At 47.2% G+C, this 23,729-nt stretch overlaps 1 protein-coding gene across 3 annotated transcripts in view; it reads left to right on the top strand.

Moving 5' to 3' along the window:
• The window catches only part of LOC110257937 (arylsulfatase F), a 63,836-nt gene extending 48,020 nt beyond the window's left edge, over nucleotides 1-15,816 (top strand). For all 3 annotated transcript variants that reach the window (XM_085009059.1, XM_085009060.1, XM_085009061.1), the window contains 5 exons: nucleotides 1,043-1,179; nucleotides 6,640-6,774; nucleotides 10,545-10,707; nucleotides 12,629-12,750; nucleotides 13,907-15,816. In XM_085009059.1, the coding sequence (XP_084865185.1) occupies nucleotides 1,043-1,179; nucleotides 6,640-6,774; nucleotides 10,545-10,707; nucleotides 12,629-12,750; nucleotides 13,907-14,259 (910 nt within the window). In that variant the 3' untranslated portion in view covers nucleotides 14,260-15,816. The remainder of the gene's footprint in view (nucleotides 1-1,042; nucleotides 1,180-6,639; nucleotides 6,775-10,544; nucleotides 10,708-12,628; nucleotides 12,751-13,906) is intronic.
• Nucleotides 15,817-23,729: the final 7,913 nt, after the last annotated feature.

Raw genomic sequence — 23,729 nt, forward strand, 5'->3', positions numbered from 1 at the left:
GGGCACTTTGAGATCCATGTGAAAGTGTGCCGCATGCAGCTGGATTTGATTTTTAATTCCCTGGCTGCAGGTGGGTCTTCTTTTATTTCTTGTCTTTTTCATTTTAGGTGATGGCAAGATATGAAATATAGTTCCCTCTGCTACACAGAAGGACTTTATTGTTTATCTATTTTATATACAGTAGTGTATATCTGTGAATCCCAAACTCCTAATTTATCCCTTCCTGGCCCTTCCCCTCTGGTGAACATAACTTTTTTTTCAGCGTCTGTAAGTCTGTTTCCATTTTGCAAATAAGTTCAAATGTGTCCTATTTTAGATTCCACAGATAAGTGATATCATGCGGTATTTGTCTTTCTCTGTCTGACTTCACTTAGCATAAGAATCTCTAGTTGCATCCATGTGGCTGCAAATGGCATGATGTCATTCTTTTTTCATGGCTGAGTAGTATTCCATCACATATGTGTACCACATCTTTTTTAGCCATTCCTCTGTCATTGGATATTGAGGTTGTTTCCATGTGCTTGAGAGGGATAAACTAGCCTATTTCTGTTTCACAAATGCATGTGTATCCTTGTTTTAGATTCCGCATGTAAATAGTATCATATGATATTTATTGTTGTCTGTCTGACTTTACTTAGTATGAGAATCTCTAGTTGCATCTGTGTTGCCACAAATGGCACGATTTTGTTCTTTTTAATGGCTGACTAGTGTTCCATTGCCTATATGTACCGCATCTTCTTAATCCAAGCCTCTGTCAATGGACACAGGTTACTTCTACATCCTGCCATTGTGATGGTCAGGCAGGGATCCTTCTATATGCATTCATCCTACACGTGCACTGGGGAGCCATCCAGATGCTGGAGGGTCCTGAAATCCTCCCCAGCTAGGATGTCTTTGCAAGGGGCTGTCTGGCGCCTGCATCCTCTCTTGCTGGGTGTGGAGAGGAGAGGAGGGAGGAGGCTGAGGGGTTTGCCCCAAAACGACGTGGCTTGCTTTCCCCAGGTATTGCAGACCCCAACGGATGTGGTTGATGTTTTCTCAGGCACCAGGAAGGACCTTTCCTCCTCCTGTTCTCCTTCCTGCACGTCCACATCCCTCTCCCCACGACGGAAGCGTTCATCGATGTCAGCGAACACAGCTTGTATGGGGATAACGTGGAGGAGATGGATGCCATGCTGGGTGAGTGGCAGGACCCACGTGGTGCCTTGATAGCTCAGGTTGCCCAGAAACAGCCTGTCAAAAGGACATTTGGGATGCACGTTTCACGCGTGAGAAGGGTCACTGCCACCAGGTGGAGTTGCCCTTTGAACCCATGACATAAGAGTGGAAGGTCCGGGACAAAGTCGGTGGCAACACGGCGTCCTGTCTCATACATTCTTTTAGCCCACCTGGCAGGGTGCCCAGAGCTGAGGTGGGGGTTGATGGGCAGCGTGGAGCCTGGACCCCAAACCCTCTTGGGCTGATATAGTGAGAGACAGGGCGGTGGCTGTTCCCGGAACCCAGGCAACGCTGAGCAAAGCAGACTCGGCTTTTCCGGCTGAAGGATGTTGGAATGAAACACAGCGAGGGAAACATACAGGTGCTTTGGAAGTCAGGCCCGACCAAGGGAAGCCCTTCAAGCGCTGTCAGTTTTGCGCCATCTTATATATACGAAATCTTTGCAAAGCATAAATTATTATTATTATAGATATTTTAATCAGATATGTGCACACATGTATATCTATGTAGGTGTGTGCGTGTGTGGTGTGTGTGGTATGTGTGTGTGCTGGAGAATGTGTGTTGATGGGAAGTGTGTCTGTGTGTGTATGTGTCCCCTTCCCAGTTTCCACCCCTCCACCAGGACGGGACCACAACACCCTGCTCTCCAAAGCCCTCTTGCTCATCTTCCTCTATCTCCGAGTTTGGTCCCACTTACCCTTTTTGACAGGGAATGAAGTGACTAATTCCAACCCAGGATGTGAGAACTACAACCAACAAACAAGACCCCCCCCGCAAAGAAAAACAAATCACCTCCCACTTGCTTTGAATTTTTTAGTTAATGGAAAGTTTCCAAAATATGCAAGTTCATAAAATGAATGCTACAGCAGGGAGGTACCCCCAAATAAGCTACTTTGGGGGTGGTTGGATTTCAGTGGGGTTTTCTTGGTGGCACTGGGACAGCAGTACACATGGACCGGTGTGTCGAAACCAGGTGAGCAAGCCATGATGTTTGAAAGGCATATTTTCACCAAAAAAAAAAAAAAAAAAAAAATGGTACAGGGAGTTGCCTGCCATGGACACTCACAGGCTTTTTTGTTTTCACTTCATCTTTTCTGCTTTCAATTGCCCCTGCGTAACCCTGATTCAGATTTTTTTGACAGCACGTAAAGTCAAGGACAGGATTATTCTTTGCTCATTTTGGACCTTTTATGACTCTTTCTTGTGGTGGTCGGAGGTGGGTCGAAAGGGAGAGGCCAGTAGTTCTGAATACGTATCTCGATGAAAGAAATCGCTGAGAAAGGGATGAGTGGATAACGTTGCTTTCCACCAGCTTTTGTTCCTACGCTGCGTCTTCGGCACGCATCACATGGATCGGATGCAGTTGCCTGCTCCTCCTGCCCCTCTAAGCACCTAGAAAGTACCCGCCTTCACACCCACGGTGTGTTCGGCTTGTGGACTTGGGTGGGGTCCCGCCGGGAGCTGGGGTCTGCAGTGCCCACCAGGAAGGCACGACGCTGTGTTAGCATCCAACACGTGAGACCCAGGGGACGACACTCACAGGCTTTGTGTGTGTTCTGCCTTGTGTAGGCAGAACGGAGCCTTTGCGGGAAAAATCCATCACCTGTTTCGATGGGTCGTTTCAGAAAAACCGAGAAGTTCATTTAACCCCCCTCACCCCACATCTACCCTGGAAGCTGTCCAGATACCCCCACAGTCAGGAAATGCCATTCTCCTTGTCAGAAAGGCTTCTTGGCAGCGGTTCAAGGCTGGGACGTCCCTTGAGGCAGCCGGTCTTTAAAATGACTTCCACACAACCGTCGATCCCAGAGATGGTGGAATCTGTGGATTTGCATCGACACGATGATGCTCGGCCTGGAGGCAGGGGCGTGAACCACGGAGGGGGTGTGCTAGCGTGGTCCCCATGAAGGCTCTAAGAGATGGAAACCGTCTCTGGCATTGTCATGTCATTATCCCCCTGGACAGGTGAGGGAACAGAAGCAGCCGGTATTGGTGACTGACTCCAGGTTGCAGGTGAGCCTGGACCCCTAGCTGCCTGGCTCGGTGGTGCCTGTGTGGAGCAGAGAGCTTATAGACAGAGGTGACGCAAAGAGATGGGCTCTTCCGGAGAGATTCTCTAGATCATCAGGCTCTTGGGTGCTGCCATCGCGTGGGAACCAGGCAAACTCCAGGAACTTCAGCGCCTGGCTTCCTCCCTTCCTCCAGCCCAGGCAGAGGCTTCGGAGGCAAATGCCACACGCGGCCCCACCCAGGGGATAACCTTGGGTGCCTTATGCGTCGCACGTCCCTTTCAGCACCTCTTGTCTCAAGAGCGTGTTTCTCAAGAATGGTAAGCAGAGGCTCACTGTCTGAAGGGAGGAGGAGAAAGGGTTGGACCTGTTGGCACACGGTTACCCGTCTTGGGATTGGGCGGCAGTGGGTGGGCAGGGTGTGCCGGGGGCAACAGAATTACCACTGGCAGGGCAGACAAGCCTGGGAGAGTGCAAAGCTGTCTTAGAAAGTTGTGTGTAGCATGACACACAAACGGATATACAGAGAGAAATGCAAATGGATAAACATGCAGCAGAGAAATTGGCATATGTATCATAACATCTAACGTTTTATTATATAGGCAATATAATATGCTCTATACATCTAGCATATTATATGAATCATACAGTATTCTCCAGCATAGTATGTAAATAATGTATTCTACAAATAATATGATATATATGTCTAGCATATTATTAAATAATAATATATATATTTTAGCATATTGTATAAATAATGCAATATATATCCAGCATATTATATAAATAATACAATATACATTTCTAGAACATTATATAAATAATGGATATTTTATCATGTTATGTAAATATGATATTTAGCATATTTTATAAATCATACAGTATTCTCTAGCATATTATATAAATAATATACAAATAATACAATGTATAACATATTCTAGCATACTATATAAATATACATTTTAGCATATTATATAAATAACATATATGTCTAACATTATATAAATAATACAATATATATTTCTAGCACATTATATAAGTAATATATACTTTAGCATACAGTATATATTTCTAGCATATTGTGTAAATAATATGCTATATATTTTAACATATTATATTAATAATATAATATATAATATGTGTTCAGTGTCATATATAAGTAATACAATATATATCTAGCATATTGTATAAATACTGCAGTATATATGTCTCATATTATATAAAAATATAATGTGTAACATGTATTTCCAGTGTCAACTGAAGTTTCAATGTAGGCAATTACATATTTACACCTCCCCAGTTACTTTCAGTATCTTAGTATTCAGGGAGCTTTAAAAAATAATTAGGGACGGGAGTTCCCGTTGTGGCACAGCGGAAACGAATCCGACTAGGAACCATGAGGTTGTGGGTTTGATCCCTGGCCTCGCTCAGTGGGTTAAGGATCCGGTGTTGCTGTGAGCTGCGGTGTAGGTCACAGATGTGGCTCGGATCCTATGTTGCTGTGGCTGTGGTGTAGGCCGGTGGCTACGGCTCCGATTCGACCCCTAGCCTGGGAATCTCCATATGCCACGGATGCGGCCCTAAAAAGACAAATGACAAAAAGAAAAAAAAAATTAGGGAGTTCCTGGTATGGCTCAGCAGGTTAAGAACTTGACTAGTAGCTATGAGGATGTGGGTTCGGTCCCTGGCCTGGTTCAGTGTATTAAGGATCTGGTGTGGCCATGAGCTATGGTATAGGTCACAGATGCAACAGATCTGGCATTGCTGTGGCTGTGGTGTGGGCTGGCAGCTGCAGCTCCTATTTGACTCCAACCCCGGGAACTTCCATATGCTGCAGGTGTGTCAGTAGAAACAAAAAAAAAAATAATTAGCAGGTGGCCATGGAAAAGTTAGAAATACCTTCTTAGCATATACATGTATATGTTCCATATATAATATAATATATAACTTTATATGTGGGTAATATACATTCATAATATATATTTGATACACACGAATTGACACGTGTTTCAGTTGCTGCTAGAAATATATAAAAACTGTATGAGCAATGTACATTGAAAGTTATATATATTTAATACATAAATTTACATATAGACAACACATATTTCAGTTGATGCTGGAAATATACTTGCTGTGCTTTTGATATAAATTTAATATTTACACATAAATTCACATATATATTTCAGTTGACACTAGAAATATATCTATACTGTGTTTATAATGTAAATTTGTATCTCTAGAAAGGTGTTACCAGTGTCTAATTCTTGTTTTAATCTCTCTAAATGCTAAGAATGGAAACATCTCAAAGTACCTTGATATCTGTCAAGAATACAATTATGTTGAAAACCCTGCCGTCTAATAAAATAAATGTCAGTCATGTTATGTATACTATTACTAAAATGTAATTATAATCATGTTATGTCATGTATTATGTATTATAACATTACTATATATGATTAAAATATAAGTACATAATGACTCATATTTTAATATATTATGTTCCATAATTATAGATTTTCTACATTATTTTGCTCTGCAAATTATACACTATATGCATACATAATAACAGTTTTTTAAGATTTTCTGGGATCTCAACATAGACAGTTATATCCATCTCCGCTAATGTCAAATTCGGCTCTTATTCCAGGAACACATGCCTTTAAGTTTTATGTTGATTGCATGGGTCAGGTGATCCAGAAAAAAATAGGTCAAAATTATAATAATAATAAAGTCTTTTATAGCCGGTGTTAATGAAACAGTTTCAATATTTTACCCATAGGCATGATGCCAGCCCAGCGTTTTCAACTGATTTTATTCTTAGGGTTTGGAGAATTTTAAAATATTTATTATTATTGTTATTATTATTATTTACGGCTGCACCTGTCGCATATGGAAGGTCCCAGATCAGGAGCTGAATTGGAGCTGCAGCTGCCGGCCGACACCACGGCTCCTGGCAACACTGAATTCTTAATCCACTGAGCGAGGCCAGGGGATGGAACCTGCATCCTCATAGATGCTAGTCGGGTTCTTAACCGGCCGAGCCACAACAGGCACGCCAAGACTTTTTAAAAATTATTAAATAGATACTAACCATGGAAATAATTATATGTTTTCCAGCACCACCAACCTAAACGTACACATTTGTAAATTTACTGGGAAATCCATCGTGTTGTATCATGGAATATATATACACATTAATATATATATAATGGTTTTAATATACATAAAAACTATGCATAAAACTATATATATAAAGACACATATATGTATATATATAAACTAGTAAAAAAGAAAAGAAAGTGGCACATCTTAGATGGGAACCATTTTTGCAATGAACCCCCACTGGGACCTCGTAAAACCCACGTCTCACGACACCCTTGGGTTGACGTGTCCCCGTTTCTTCTCGCTGCAGGCAAGCTTCTCGACGCCATCGATGACTTGGGACTGACAAACAGCACCCTCGTCTACTTCACGTCCGACCACGGAGGACACCTGGAGTCCAGGGTGGGCCACATCCAGCTGGGAGGCTGGAACGGGATATACAAAGGTGAGGAGAGGAAGCCACTGCCTCTGCTGGGGACGAAGCTCTCCTGTGGCCCTTCTGATGAAAACCCACCAAATGAAGAGATGATGGCAGGGAACACCCAACAAGCTCCTTCCTTCCTTCCTTTCTCAATGTTTTTAGGGTTGCACCTGCAGCACATGGAATTCCCAGGCTAGAGGCTGAATCGGAGCTGCAGCTGCCAGTCTACGCCACAGCCACAGCAAGGTAGCACCTGAGCTGCGTCTGCAACCTACACCACAGCTCACGGCAACGCTGGATCCTTAACCCACTGAGCAAGGCTGGGGATCAAACCCGCATCCTTATGGATACTAGTTGGGCTCATTACGGCTGAGCCACAGTGGGAACTCCCAAACATGCTCGTTTCATTTCACACTTATTATTATTGTTATTAATATATCAATGTTGATGGATGTCGAGGGCCAGTAACCAAGGAAACGAGACTCAGATCTGGTAGCATTGCTCAGGAAGGTAGCTTTCAGGCTGGCAGGACAGTGAAGACACATCTGGAAACTGGCTTCCCGGAGTTCCCATTGTGGCTCAGCTGGTTAAGAACCTAGTGTACTGTCTGTGAGAGTGTGGGTTGGATCCCTGGCCTCGCTCTCTGGGTTCAGGATCCTGCATTGCCGTGAGCTGTGGTGTAGCTCGTAGATGCGGCTCAGATCTGGTGTTGCTGTGGCTGTGACGTAGGCCAGCGGCTGCAGCTACGATGCAACCCCTCGCCTGGGACCTTCCATATGCCGCGGGCGTGGCCTTAAAAAGAAAAGAGAAATTAAAAAACAAAGAAAAGAAAAGAAATTGGCGTCCCCAGGAACCCTGTAAGATGACAGACTATTAATGCCGGGGATGTCTTTAAAGGAATAGAAAATCTACATATTGATTAATTTATAAGACTGTTGAGAAAAGAGCCAGTAAGAGCAAGTATGATGGCCAGGGTTCCGAGGAGGGAAAAAAAAGCTCCTTGGTTATTAAGGATGTTTTGGTTTCTCTCGTCCAGGATGTGACTCAGCAGAGAAATTGGCCAAGCTGGTCTCAGGTTCCACGATTCAATCCACATATACTGATTGTGAGTCCTAAATGCAGCCTTTAGCTGAGGACAGCTGTCCCTCACCAACGCAGTGGCCTGGTTTATAACAAATCCCCTGATAGGTCCAAGAAAATTATCTGCAAGATGTTCAGGACATGTTATGTGTATTGAAAGAGGTTTTAAAGCATTTTCTAGAGGGGAAAACACTATTGTTCATGCAAACATGCAAATGTTAAACGTATTATTTTTATTATGTTCTTTTTAAGGCGGCACCTGCAACACATGGAAGTTCTCATGCTAGGGGTCGAATCGGAGCTGCAGCTTCCAGCCTACACCACAGCCACGGTAACACCGGATCCAAGCCCCGTTGGCAGCCTCCACCGAAGCTCACGGCAACGCGAGATCCTTAACCCACTGAGCAGGACCAGGGGTTAAACCCACTAGTACCCCTCATGGATACTAGTCAGGTGTGTTACCTTTAAGCCACAACGGGAACTCCAAATGTGTTATTAGAACCTATAATTCATGCACCCCAGTCTTGGATCCCGTAGGAAAGGAATGGGTCGGTATTCATGGATTTTTTTGCGTAGATGAGATAAAGCCTCTACCTGGCGGAGGGTGTGACTTAGGAAGCAAAACCAATCCATCATGGAAAGTTTTCCTGTTGAAATTGTCTTTTTTGCCTGTGAGAAGGTTAAAAAAAAATCTCCGTTTCTCAACAAGTGAGGGTTTTAAACTCCACTTTGAGTCATTTCATGGAAGGATAAAGCACGGTGAACACTGTAGGCTGTCCATTGCACCTCATTTAGTCCAGGGAATTTGGTTTAAGTCCACTTATCTTGGTGTTGTTACCATTGCCTGCTGTTTGCATTCTCAGGAACGCCCTGATCTGATGATAAATGAGCCCATACCCATACGATGGCACTTCAGTGAGTCTTCAGGGTTCTGTTGTGGCTCAGCAGTTAATGAACCCAACTAGGATCCATGAGGATGGGGGTTCGATCCCTGGCCTCACTCAGTGGGTTAAGGATCTGACGTTGCCGTGAGCTGTGGTGTAGGTCAGAGACATGGCTTGGATCTCATGTGGCTGTGGCTGTGGTGGAGGCGGGCAGCTGTCGCTCCAATTCGACCCCTAGCCTGGGATCCTCCATATACTGCGGGTGCAGCCCTAAAAAAAAAAGAACATCCCCACCTTGTATGGACTTTAAATTGTTGTGGAGGGAGGCACAGCTGAAAAAGAAAGTATACATAAATTCTGTGATAGTGGAGAAGGCGGTGAATACTATAGAAAAAAATAGAGTGGAAGCAAAACAAAGACGGGGGACAATCGAGCAAAAAAAAAAAAAAAGTCAGGTGGGAAGCATATTTGCTGTTGTAACTTTTTTCCTTTATTTGTATCAGAGTTGATATACAGTGTTGTGCCAATTTCTGCTGAACAGCAAAGGAACCCAGTCAGACACACATATATCCATTCCCTCTCTCATACTATCTTCCATCCTGGTCCATCCCAAGAGACTGGATAGAGTTCCCTGTGCTGGACAGCAGGACCGCATGGCTCATCCATTCTCAGTGTCATAGTTTGCATCTCCTGACCCCACACTCCCCGTCCAGCCCACTGCCTCCCCCTCCCCCTTGGCGACTACAGTATTTCAGAGGGTTCTGCCGAGAAGGTAAGTTTGAGCTGGGAAAGAAGCAGCTGTCAATCTGATAGAGCAACATTCTAGGCAGAAAGATTAGCCAGTGCGTAGAGCACAGTGAGCTGTACCTAGTCCCTTGTGATGGAGCAGGATGGAGGATAACATGAGAAAAAGAAGGTGTCCGGAGTTCCCGTCGTGGCGCAGTGGTTAATGAAGCCAACTAGAAACCATGAGGTTGCGGGTTCGATCCCTGGCCTTGCTCCGTGGGTTCAGGATCTGGCGTTGTCATGAGCTGTGGTGTAGGTTGCAGATGTGGCTCGGATTCCACATTGCTGTGGCTGTGGTGAGGCCGGCGGCTACAGCTCCACTTAGACCCCTAGCCTGGGAACCTCCAGATGTGGTGGGTGCAGCCCTAGAAAAGACAAAAAGACAAAAAAAGAGAAAAAGAATGTGTGTGTGTGTGTGTGTGTGTATATACACACACACATATATATATGCCTGGGTCACTTTGCTGTGCAGCAGAAATTGACAGACCATTGTAAATCAACCATAATAAATTTAAAAAAGAAAGAATAGCCGGTGCAAATGCGCCATATTGAATATAATCTTATTTAAGAAGAATAATGAAAAAACCAAACAGCTGTCCAAGATCAAGCATTCCGTGAGTGTGTACTGTTGACCCCATCAGGCTCTGTCCAGCACAGGCACTGAGCAGATATTACAGCAGAGGTTCCTTTATCGCTTAGTTAAGGAGCTCCTGTCATGGTGCAGGGGAAACGAATCCAACTAGGAACCATGAGGTTGCAGGTTCAATCCCTGACCTCGCTCCGTGGGTTCAGGACCCAGGTTTGCCATGACCTGTGGTGTAGGTCAGAGAGGTGGCTCGGATCCCGCATTGCTGTGGCTGTGGTGTAGGCCAGTAGTTGTAGCTCCGATTGGATCTCCATGTGCCACGGGTGTGGCCCCCTCAAAAAAAAAAAAAAAAAAAAAAGGCAAAAAAATACGATAAAAATATCGCTTCGTTAACAGCTGTGCACTGTCACCCCTGGGACTGTTTTAACTGGGACTTTGTTGCCTTGCCCTGAACACAGGTGGCAAAGGAATGGGAGGCTGGGAAGGCGGGATTCGTGTTCCTGGACTGATCCGGTGGCCTGGAAGGTTGCCAGCTGGAAAAGTGATTGAGGAGCCGACCAGCTTAATGGACATCTTCCCAACTCTGGCTGCCGTGTCCGGAGCAACTCTGCCACAAGACAGGTGATGGAATACCTATCTAGACAATTATTTGTGCACAGAGCTCGTTTTTCTGCTTTAAGCTGGAGCACTTGGGGATAAAGGAAATAGATAAACTCAACCCAGCAGGTGCGCTTTCTCACCAACCCCCCGGGCTGATTTTGCCCTCATTTATGGCTACGACTGTTGAGTCTTGTTCATGGATCCAGGCTTATGTGGCTGTGATCCACGTCGGACACTTTGAAGTTGTCGACCGGAGGAAAACAGACACAGATCCCTGGTCTGGGAACTTTCGTATGCTGTGGGTGCAGCCAAAAAAAAAATAATAATAATGATAATAATACTTGTTAGAAGGGAAGTGTTGAGGGCTGCAAATTTCACAATGATTTTTTTTCTCTCTCTCTCTTTTTTTCCCCTTTTGTTCTACCCAATTGTGTGGAGGGTTTCTTGCCCTTTTTGGAGGTTTAAAGTTTTCCACCAATGTTCAGTAGATGTTCTGTGTACATCGTCCTGCGTGTAGATGGTTTTTTTTTTTTTTTTGGATGTGTTTGTGGGAGAAGGTATATTCCACGTCTTTAATGCCTCCATCATCTTGATCCTGCCTCCTTCACAATGATTTTTTTTTTTTTGTCTTTTTAGGGTCGCCCGCCCCAAGGCATATGGAGGTTCCCAGGCTAGGGCTCTAATTGAAACTGCCCCTGCCAACCTACACCACAGCTCATGGCAACACCGGATCCTTAACCCACTGAGCGAGGTCAGGGCTTGAACTCACATCCTCACGGATCCTAGTCAGGTTCATTACCACTGAGCCATGACGGGAACGCCCACCATGATTTTTAAATGTTTCCTTTCCTGTGGTTGTTGATCGACTCATCCACTGGTGGACTTTTGAGTCATTTCTCCCGTGCATTTTGCATGATATGGAATAGCCATCCTTGTTTTTAATCCCTAAATAATGTGGATAATAATGGATCTGCCTCATCAAGAGGTGATGGACGTGGGGGTGGTTTATTGATTTGGATTTTATGATGAAACTTTGCATGCAGCCTTCATGTGGACATACAGTTTTTAAAAGTCGGTTGAGTGAACGCCCAGGAGTGCAGCATTTGGGACTGATTTCAAACGGGCTGCACCATTTTGCATTCCCACCAGCAATAGGTGGGGTTCCAGTTGTTCCACATCCTTGGCGACCCTAACTATAATTATTCTTTTTTTTTTTTTTTTTTTTTTCGGCTGTGTCTAAGGCATGTGGAATTTCCTGAGCCAGGTATCACATGGGCAGCACAGCAGCAAGCTGAGCTGCTGCAGCGACAAGGCCAGATCCTTCACCCACTTGCCGCAGCGGTAACTCCCATAGGTTTGACAGGTTTGCGGTCAGTGCGGTCCAGCATTGATCGGAGAGGAAATACCGTTGCATTTCCTTGATGACCATGTTTAGGAATATCTGAGTTCATGATTCTGTTTTTTATCTCTAGGTAGGTTTTACTAGGATTCTTTTTAACCTCAGGTATGATGCATTTTCTAATGTAAGATCAAAAACATAAGCTCTTTAGAGGTTCTATAATACCTCTTTCCCAGGAGAGGGACACAACTGCAAATGAAATTCTGATCTGTGTGCTCATGGCTTCAACATTTGATGGACCGAGCACTAACATATTCTGTCATCTTGTCGCTTTGCTGCAAAAACTCGGGTATTTTCTCTTTCCCATGGGAGTACAATCTCTCTGACAGCATGTGTATTTTCCTAAATATCCAGTGCACAGTCCTCTTGGGCCATGCAATGGAAGGTCATGGGCAGTCATGGGAGGTCATGGAAGATCATGGGATGTCATGGAGGGTCATGGGAAGGTCAGGGAAGGTCATGAAAACTCATGGAGTGCACCGACCCTCCTTCAGACAGCCTGGTGGTCAGCTTCCCTTGTCTCATCTTTGCATCCACCCGCAGGATTATAGATGGAAGAAACCTCCTGCCCTTGCTGCAGGGTGATGTCCAGCGCTCAGAGCATGAGTTTTTGTTTCACTACTGCGGCACTTTCCTGCACGCCGTCCGCTGGCATCCAAACAACAGTGAGTACTCCAGCCCCTGCTCCCCAGAACGCCAGGAGGGAGGTCCTTCAAGCCAGTTCCAGAAAGAACACTTTCTTCTCCCCACTCCCCACCTCCCCACTTCACCCCAGACCAGTCCTTTTTAGGGCTGCCACTCAATATATCTCCTTGGAACGTTTTCTGAGAATCACTGTCTTTGGAAAGGCAAGGGCATGCTGTACATATATGCAATGGAATCCTACTCAGCCTTAAAAAAGAAGGAAATAATACCATTTGCAGCAACTTGGATAGACCTGGAAAGGATCATACCAAGTGAAGTTAGTGAGACAGCGAAAGACCACATGTTATCATTTTATATGTGGAATCTAAAAAAGGATACAAATGAACTTATTTACAAAATAGAAACAGTCTCACAGACAGAGGGAACAAAATTACTGTTACCTAAGGGGACAGGTGCAGGGAGGGATGGACTGGGGGTGTGGGATTGGCCCATTGCACCCTGAGGTTTGTGGAGTGATTGGCCAACGGGGACCTGCTGTCCAGCACAGCAAACTCTACCCAGTGTTCTGTGATTGTCTACGTCAGAAAAAATTCTGAGAGAGAATGGGTGTGTGTAGACATGCATCACAGAATCCCTTTGTTGTACCCCTGAAACTAACACAACATTGTACGTCAACTCTATTTCAATAAAACTTGAAAAAAATGAAAAAGAAATATGAATTTTGAGGAAGAGAGCAAATAGCAAAAGATAAGTAATGTAAAAGTTCCCGTTGTGGCTCAGCAGGCTAACAACCCAACATAGTGTCTGTAAGGATGTGGATTCAATCCCTGGCCTTGCTCAACGGGTTAAGGATCCAGCGTTGCCGTGAACTGTGGTGTAAGTTGCAGACGCACCTCAGGTCCCACCTTGCTGTGGCTGTGGTGAGGGCCAGCAGCTGTAGCTCTGATTCGACCCCTGGCCTGGGAGCTTCCCTATGCTGCAGGTGTGGCCCTAAAAAGAAAAAAATAAAGTGTCCAGTCAACTAGGGGATTTTGAAGTTCAGGATGGCTCTAAGGATGAAACGATATTTAGCATTAACCTGTAGGCAGAGAGACCCGAAAGATGTTGGAGAAGGTAGAAAGAACATAGGACAGTTTCCCAGGGCTGGATGTCTCTGACATGTGTTTTCTCATCCAGGCGAGGCTGTGTGGAAGGTGCACTATGTGACCCCGGTATTCCAGCCGCCAGGGGCGCAGGCCTGCTACAAGACCCTCTACTGCAGGTGTTCAGGGGAACTGGTCACTTACCACAACCCTCCTCTTGTCTTCGACCTGTCCAGGGACCCCTCTGAGTCCACCCCTCTGACGCCAGACACGGAGCCCCTGTACGACGTCGTAATCAGGGCGGTGGCAGATGCCGTGGCCAAACACAAGAAATCCATTCTCCCGGTGCTGTCACAGCTCTCAGAACTGAATCGTGATAGCGTGTGGCTGAAGCCCTGCTGTGGGGTGTTCCCGTTTTGTCTGTGTGACAATGAGGGGAATGCCTAAGCCGTGGGGTCAGGCAGAGGTAGTGGTTGAGGGCAGGCAGTGAGGGTTGCCAGCTGGCGCATGTTCTGGCAGGGATGGAATGAACTGGGGAACAATTCTACCATCTCAGAAAGAGCTGCTGCAGCTGAACACACTGCCTCAGTCCTCTGACACCCATGAAGCCTTGGAGGCAGAGTTTTGGGTGAAGCAAAAAGAATAGCTGTATGGCTCTGCCAGGGAGAGGAGGCCACCAGCAGGCAAATGCTTCCAAACTGTGTGTCCTCCCTTGAGAGGGGACAGCAAGGGGTTTTATGGGTTTAGTTTGAAAAATAGCATTATTGATTAAGGTGTCTATATTATTCTCCCTTCTTACATTATTTCAGAATCTTCAAGTCTGGCATTGGGGGGCCTGGTGATGGTTTCTGGTTGTCTTCAGTTCTGCCTTCTCTCTGGAAAGAAGATTGCTTATAGGGAAGGGGTGTTAGGGCTGTTCAATTACAGAAGAAAACACTAGATGCAATAAAACACTTGGTGCAATAGAACTCTTAACTGGAAAGTAACCATGAGTAAAAGAAAGCAGTTCAGCCAGGACGAGATCATTTGTGAAAAGCCTGTTAGAGCAAGGGCATGGACAATGCTGGGCTGAACTTCATGGAGACTTGTTTCCACTGGTTTTTAGCTGTCACCACATTTCCTCATCATGAACTCTGGAGTCAGCCTATTGGAGGGGAGGGGAGGCCTGGGAGATGAAAGGCAAAGCCTTTTCTTTCAAAACACAACGATGTAAGGGCTTGTACACAGTTCCAATACTCTGGGGTGGATGGTTTTCAGCTGAAGGCAACTAAGATCCAGCAGACTCAGGAAAAGCTTTGCACATCCCCCTTATCTGAATTTAGATCCAGAACTCTCACCAGAGATAAACTTTTCATATTGGGAAGCCTTATCTGCCCACAATGGCAGATGCTGCTTGACTAAATCTGGTCTGCTCTTCTTCCTCTGAATTGTCTTCCTCCTATTTGAAGTCTCAGACCCTCATTTCCTTCTCCTTGCCTCAAGTGGGAGTATAAACCTCGGTTGCCTGACTGCATTGGAGTTTTACATCTTTTGAGGATGTATGTAATTAAATTACTTTTCCTCCTGTTAATCTTTTTTTTTTTTTTCTTTTTATGGTGGCACCTGTGGCATATATGGAATTTCCCAGGCTAGGGGTTGAATCAGAGCTGCAGCTGCCAGTCTACACCACAGCCACAGCAATAGATCCAAGCCACATCTGTGACCTAGCCCATAGCTTGTGGCAATGCTGGATCCTTAACCCACTGAGTGAGGCCCGGGATCAAACCTGTGTCCTCATGGAGACAGTGTAGGGTCCTTAATCCACTGGGCCACAGTGGGAACTGCTGTTGATTGCTTTTATATTAATTTAGATATCAGATCATCTTATGAACCTGGAAGGCAAAGAAGAAACATTTTACAGCCCTCTGAAAGCCAATATGCCCAGACTTTCAGATGAGTGGATGTCTGTTGGTTGTAATGCTTTCTGTTAATTTTTTGTTTGATTCTTGGTGCTCAATGTCAATCTAATTTTCAAGTTCACTGTTTTCTTTTTATGGCCACACCTGTGGCATGTGGAAGTTCCTGGGCCAGGGATCAAACACTCACCATGTAATAATCCATGTGCCAGTTTCCTGAGGCCGTCATGACACATCACCCCAACACATTGCTTAAAACAGCACAGGTTTCTTCAGACCAGAAATTAAGGAGATGCTCTGATCTCTCTGATGTCCTGAGTAGAAACTTCACTGCATCCTGCCAGTTCCTGAGGGTTCCTGGTGGTCCTGGGCGTTAACTGGCTTATGGACGGATCTCTGCCTCTCTCTGTGTCTGTCCCTGAATTTCCTTCTCTTTATTTTTTGTCTTTTTAGGGCTGCACTTGCAGTATATGGAGGTTCCCAGGATAGGGGTCGAATCAGAGCTGCAGCTGCAGCTGCCAGCCTACACCACAGTCACAGCAACACCAGATCTGAGCCGCATCTGTGACCCACACCCCAGCTCATGGCAACACTTGATCCATAACCCCCTGAGCGAGGCCAGGGATGGAACCCACCTCCTCATGGATAGTAGTTGGGTTTGTGACTGCTGAGCTATGACGGAACTCCAGAAGTTCCTTCTCTTTAGAAAGACATGCATCCTTGGATTAGAATCCACTCTAATTCAGGAGGAACCTCAGCTTCACTTGATCACATCTGCCAAGACCCCATTTCCATACAATATCTGGTTCCCAGGTACCAGGGTCATGGGCACCCACCTGTCATTTATGGGGGAACGTTCAGCACACGCTACCTCTGTATAACAGATGTTCCCTAACTCAGCCAGGGGGACATAGCTTGTTAGATCCTGGGCTAACCCTGGACCCCACATTTGCCTTGACCTCTGTAACTCACTTCCCACCTCCAAGGGAGGCTTTGTAAGATGAGAGCATGATGCATTATTTTTGTCACTCTGGTAAAAATAACAGGTAAGTCTGTTTGCAGAGATGCTTGGCTTTCTATCCTCCATCCAAGTTTTGAGGCTGACATCCTCCGGAAAAAGATGTGGGAGAGATTTTGTCCACACCTCCCACCAAGACCAAGGTGCTGGACACGCTGGTGAAAACACACACACCCTCACACACTCACATGCACACATAGCACAGAGATGCACGCACATGGCACAGACCCAGGTGACACAGTCAGCATACACAGTCCTTTTAAATCAAAGTGGCATCTGCCTGAGCCCAAGATAACCCAGTTTGCATATTCTCACAGGGCACTGCTGGGTTTCAATTGCTGCAGAGGTCACTGGGTTTGGCTACAGGGGTTATTGGTGGCTGCAGGTTGTGCGTGTGAGTTATGCTTTTATAGAGAGTCTGGTTGTTGTCTGGCTGTGTCTTCAGCATCTCAGTGGTAAAGCTCTGGTGTCTTTTGTTACACAGGATCATCACCTATGTGTTGCCCGGTGGCTTTTTCTCCCATCATGGGCTGAATCGTTTTCCTGCATCCCTTCCATTGTCTGGGGTGGAGGAAGTCAGCCAGGTCCAGGCTGACTGTCCTGGCTCACTCACTGGTGTCCAGTTCACTAGCAAGCAGGTCCCTGGGGAGTTGTCTCAATCTGGAGGGTGGTGGTGAAACTGATCACACTTACGTCTTGAACACAGCCAGAGCCCAGAGTGGGACTTAAACTCACCATTTTCAATTAGACTCTCTCACCTGGTATCTGGACCCACTGAAGTCCAGGTTCCTTGTGTCTCCGTGCAGAAGAAATTCAGAGAGAGAGAAAGTGATAGGCAAGAAATAGATTTATTGAGATAGCATGCTAGTGAGAGATGCCAGCAGGCAGGGAAGGAGACTCCGCCCCGAGGATCTGGTGGGCTCCAGTTTTATCATCTGAGGGGAGGAGGGATTGGAAAAGCCCACCCCTTCCTTTCTGGGAGTAGTAGCTCCTCCTTTGTATCCAGTAAGGTGTGTATTCAAATCAGCTGAAGGCCGGTCCTCAAACTCCTGCCCTTGGTCTGAATCTGAATGCAGGTTTCGCACCTATGCCCCACCCAATGACCCGAGGCTTATCTCACGCCTCCACTAGTCAAAGCCTGCCTCATGCTGGTGGCTTTCTTGAGCTGTGAACTTACAGTGGTCACCCAAAGTCCCCCAGGTTTCCCTTTCTGTCTGTGGTCCCTTCTGACTTCCACACTATGTGTAACTATCTTCCTCCAGCCCCATCATTAGCTGTCTCTTGGGGAGCCTCAGATGTGCTGTCACCCATTCATGGGAGAGGAAAAAAAAATGATTGTGCTGCCCTGCTCTGTGGAGATCCCTCCCACACCCTGGCTAAGATGTCAGGGGCATCTGGCAAACATTCATTCTGGGGAATCACCCCAAAGACTGGCATTTCCTTAGCAAGTATCATTTTTAATGCAAACCATCTGCTCACAGAGAAAAAAAAAAACAAAAAGAAAGCATGACCTCAATTTGCTGCAAAACAGATGATTCTTTGGTTTGACACCAAGAGGCAGGGCACGAATTAACTCTTTAAATCGCTGACCTCTTTTGAATGATTTCCCTGCTTTCGATGGAACCCAGGGGTCAGAATGGTGTGGGTGTTTATCCATTCAGAGCCTTGAAACTCTGGAAGTTTTTGGAAGCTTTCCTTCTTCAGTAGTTCTTGCAAAGAGAATGAACGGGGTATCAGGTTACATTTAGAACAAAGACCCACAGTGTGAGTTGGGAGAGGCGGGGTGGATTTTAAGGAATAAAGCCGGGAAAAAGAGTAGCAAAGAATTAAAGAGAAGGGGACCCAGTTTGTAAATTTAGAGTGGGCCAATTGAAGCAGAAATCAGACCTGAAAATGGGGCAAAAGAAAACATGAACGGATGAGGGGATAAGATGGACAGTTGACCGCGATGAAATAGGGGCTGCTGAGGAATTTAGAGGTGCTTGAAAGTGTGTGTGTGTGTGTGTGTGTGTGTGTGAGAGAGAGAGAGAGAGAGAGAGAGATACTGATGATCAGAACGTTTCTGTTCCTTAAAGAGAATGTTGATTCAAAATATAATTAGGATTAACTAAAGAGTGGTTTCTTTGAGGAGGGATTTGTAAATTACTGGCTTACCCTTACGCTTCTCAGTCCAATGCTTCTCTGAGGCTAAAAAATAAATAGAGCTGGGGGGAGGAGTCCTTGGACTTCCTGGAATCCTTCGTGTCAATCCCTTCTCCATGGTGATTCCACCTTCCTCCTAAGGAATGCCATGAGAGGAAAGCCATGGATTCCTAGGCACCTGCAACTGATTTTTAAATGTTTTCCTATTTTTTTTTTCTGTACTGTTTGTGTATGTGCTTAATGCCAACTGGAGCACTGATAAGCAAAAAACAGCAGGGAAGGACTGGGAAAATGAGGAAGTGGGGAAGAAACCGCCTTGGTTAGATGGGGTAAATTGTGACTTCAAGTTGGCTTTCAGCCGTCGGAATGGATGCTTAATAGCTGTAGCTAATGGAATCTGTGCTGCTGAATGAGAAATCGGGCTACCTGGGTCAAAGATCTGTCTTTGTCACTGTGCTGGGTTTGGTATCCTCTGTGGCTTGAGAACCAGCGAGGGGCAGACATCTCAGGCACGCTTCAGGTGGGGTCCCTAAAGCACCCAAGATGAGGGAAAGAGAGCAAGGGAAGCAAGCCAGAAAGAAATGCAGCAAGGCTTGGACTTTGATATACGAAGGAGGGAATACCGGTTGGGCCAGTTTGGAAAGGCCCATCGGTGCATATTTCACCGCGACAGGGCTAAATACCGAAGGGCCAGTGTATCTCAACCAGGAGGAAGGCTGTCCTGACCTGATGGGTCTCGCGAGCTAGTGGCTGGAGCCCAGTGGCATGGGGTCAGTCGGCCTCAGGGCTCTGAAAGCTTGTGTGAGGATCACAGCCCACCTGGCATGAGACTTCTTGGTGTTTCAAGCATGGGGAGGAAGGCAATCCCACCAGCATATGGGCCAAGGTCCCTGGAGCCCCAGGCAGCTGCCCAGCCTGAGCCTGGAGGACAGCCTGGGAGGTGCTGTTAGAGCAGATGTCCACAGGAGGGCGGCAGAGGACCTGGTGTCCCCAGGTGCAGCTCCAAGGCTGCAGGTGCAGGCCCAGGGTGGGGCTTGAGGATGGGCTTGTTGGGCAGCCCCCACAGCAAGCAGCCTGTGGTTCTGGGTTGTGTGCTGGGCCCCTGGGCCTCTCGGCTCCAAGATGCGTCATGGCAGGCAGAGGACCCAGGTACCCCCTTAACATCGGATGGGGAGGGGCAGCCTGGTTGGGTGGCCATGTGTTTTGAAGGCTTGATGGAGTCCCTGGGTTTGTGAAGGCCTTGGCTTCCCACAGGGGTAGGAGGTGGGACCCACACAGCATCTGTGTTGCAGCGTGGGCTGGGCCTTTTTAAGCCCCCAGCTGGCGGGGCTTTAGGGATGTGGGAGAGTGGCTGGGGGTGATGAATGGGTGGGGGCTTGGGGGAGGACTTTGGTGGCATTGTGCTGGGCGGCTGTGCTGCCCCCTGGGCTGTTGTCACTCCAGAGACCTAGGGAAGTGTCATTCCTGCCTTTGGAGATGAGCCTCTCTTTTCAGGATGGCACCCGGATAAGGAGGCCTGACCCAAACCAGGTCTGATGAATGAAGCAGGGTTGATGGGTATCATCCAGAAAGCTCTCTGGGAGTTCCCCGCTGGCTCACCATGGAAGGGCCTCTCTCTGTCACAGCTGTGGTGGTGGGATGCGGTGGGAGATCCAGCCCTGACCAGACAACATCCCAGGGGGGCAGGGGGCACCCTAACCCCTTCATCCCTCCACCTGGATATGGAAAAGCAGGGGCGCCATGGAGAAAGAGGTCTATCGTCACAGAGATCCCTTCCCACAGGGTAGCCGAGGGCCTTGACCGATGGAGGAAGCGATCCTCGAGGCTCTCCTGACAGGAGACCTCTGGTGTCAGAGGGTTTGAAGGACGAGCCCAGGGTTGGACAGCAGTGGTGGGGAGCCAGTTCCTGGCCAGCGAGCCTCTGCGTGCCACCGAGAGGTGCAGAGAAATAAGGAGGTGAAGGCCAACCAACATAAGGAAAAACGTGAATTGAGAATTGAGTTCACACCTCCCGGGTCATGCCCTCTGCTCAGACATCCCAGTCCTATGAAATCCTGTCAGGATCAGTGGAGGGCCTGTGCCTCTCACTTTCTCCAGAGGCTGGAGGCTGGACCCAGACACCTTCCCTGCTGATCGCTGAGGCGGTCGTGCTGAGGGTTGCTTTGTTTCTGAATCGTGTTTTCTTTCATCTAGAGCTCATTCAGAGGGCTCCATTTGTCTTCTGCAGCCACATCATCCAGCTGTACATGAATAACAATATTCTTTGTCAAACAGTCTCCTCCATGTCGTTGCCTAAGAAGAGATGAGATCCTGTTTCCTGAGGAAGACAGCAGGACTTCATTGCTCCCCCCCTCCCCCGCACGTGCAAGCGTTTGCATCTCTTGCCCCACAAGTCCCAGACCTTCCCACACCCTCCCCCTCCAATCAGGCAACCACCAGCCTGGTGGCCAGTCCCTGCATTTCCTTGGTGGAGAAAGCCACACGGGTGCCCATTGTTAGACTCCAGGTTGGAGGGGTTTGCCAAGGGAGGTGTATTTCGCTTTCAGACTTGTTTCCCTCAGTATGAGAGTTTGAGTTCCATCGCTTTGGCTGCCATTGGATTTTGGGGGGTTCTTTTTTAGGGCTGAGTAGTATTCCATTGTGTATATGTCCAACCTCTTCCTAGTCCATTCATCTGTTGATGGACATTCAGTTTGTTTCCATGGCTTTGCTTTTGTGAATTGTGCTGCAATGAACATAGTGGGGGCTTTAATTTAAAAGAACTTTTTAAATGGAAATGTGCCAATGGGGGGATTACGGGGTCATATGGTCATCCTATATTAATTTTTGGATTTACCTCGATCCTGTGGTCGATCGGGTTTGTACAAATTACACACCCACCCACCCACACTGTAGGATGGCTCCCTCTTTTCCCCACCCTCTCCAGGATTTGTTATTTCGAGGCTCACTCATCATGGCCATTCAGACAGGTGTGAGGGGGCACCTCAGACCCATTTGGACTTGCATTTCCCTCCTAATGAGGGATGGGCATCATTTTTTGCCGTGCTTGTTGCTCTCTGTATATCTGGTGTAGGAAACTATCCATGCGGGTATTTTGCCCATTTTTCAGCTGGGTTGTTGGTTTTGTTGTGCTGTTGGGTCGTGTCAGTTGTGGAGCTGGTAGTTTTGACATCACAACTTCACCTGGGCTTTGGGATCTGGCTCAAGTGCCTGTGGCTTGTGCATGGAATGTGGTAAAAGGGTGACATTGGGGTGAGCAGCTGTGCTCACCCCACCCTTTTTCTCTCAGGAGGTCTCCTGCAATGCCATCCTTTCACTCCCCGTGAGACTCATTTGTTCTCTGAGTACACCTGGTATGAAGAACTGATCTCGAGCCAGGTCGGGTGAATTAAGGCTGCCAGATTTGATAGGGATGGAGTCGGCACAGGTAGTTCTAGGAGTCCCAGTGAAGGACCATAGAGAGAGAGGGAAACCCAGGGGACTCTGGGAGACCACTGTAGGTTAATAAATTGCTCAAGAAACTCATCTGAACCCAGTGGCCTTGCTTGACTAGTGGAAGTGCAAGAACTGCCTCAGGTCCCTGGGTGGGGGATGGGATGCGCCCTGCATTCGGATTCAGACCTAGGGCAGGAGTTTGAGGACCGGCCTTCAGCTGATCTGAATACACACCTTACCAGAGACTGAGGAGGATGCACTCCTCCTGGGAAGGAAGAGGCGGGCTTTCCCAACCCCCACACGCCCTGGAGGATAAAACTATAGCCCTCCAGGTTCTCAGAGCAGACCCTCTTTCTCTGCCTGCTTGCATCTCTCACAAGCATCCTAGCCTCATAAATCTATTTCTTGCCCATCGCTTTGTCTCTCCCTGCATTCCCTCTGCATGGAGACATGAAGAACCAGAACCTCAGTGAGTCCAGAAATCGGGTGAGTGCTACTTAAAATGTGGGTTGGAGTCCCAGTTTGAATTAGGCCAGGTTTGAACCCTGGAACAAGGGCTCAAGTCCCATTCTGGGTTAAGGCTGGGTTCGAGTCCCGGCATGAGGGTTCAATCACAGACTGTATTCTGGCTAGGTACAGGCCACTGATAATGTCAGTTTCAGACGGATAGAAAGTTCCATGGAGATCCCTTGTGGCTCCCTTGGTAAAAAATCTGTCTTTGTCACTGTGGTGGGTTTGGACTCCTATGTGAATTGAAAACCGTGAGTTGGCAGAAATCTTAGGCACACATCAGGTGTGGTCCCTGACGTACCAAAGAGGAGGGAAAGAGACCAAGAGAAACAAGCCAGAACGAAAAGATGCAAGGCTTCATTTACAAACAAAGGCATAACGATTGCACAATTATGGAAAAGTCCGTAGGTGCATATATGCACACCGACAGGGATAAATACCTAAGGGCCGGCATATCTGAAACGGGAGGAAGGCCGTCAGGACCTGGTGGGTCACACGAGCTGTTTACTGGGACACAGTGGCCTGGGGTCAGGTGGCCTCAGGGCTCTGAAAGCCTCTGCGAGAATCACAGCCCGCCTGGCATGGCACTTCTTGGTATTTCATGCACCGGGAGGAAGGCAATCCCACCAGCATATGGGCCAAGGCTCTTGGAGCCCCAGGTGGCAGCTGAACCTCAGCCAGTAGGAAAGCCTGGGAGGTGTTGTTAGAGCAGATGTCCACAGGTGGGTGCCAGAGGACCTGCTGGCCCCAGGTGCAGCTCCAAGGCTGGAGGTGCAGGCCCACGGTGGGGCTTGAGCGTGGGCTTGTTGGGCAGCCCCCACAGCAAGCAGCCAGCAGGTTGGGGTTGTGTGCTGGGCCCCTGGGCCTCTCAGCTCCAAGATGCGTCATGACAGGCAGAGGACCCAGGTACCCCTTGG

This window comes from Sus scrofa, chromosome Y (genome assembly GCF_054392235.1).
Source record: "Sus scrofa isolate SSC_HxYL_T2T_F1_AM1 chromosome Y, Sscrofa_HxYL_maternal_Yorkshire_Landrace_v2.0, whole genome shotgun sequence".
In the NCBI taxonomy this organism is placed as follows: domain Eukaryota; kingdom Metazoa; phylum Chordata; class Mammalia; order Artiodactyla; family Suidae; genus Sus; species Sus scrofa.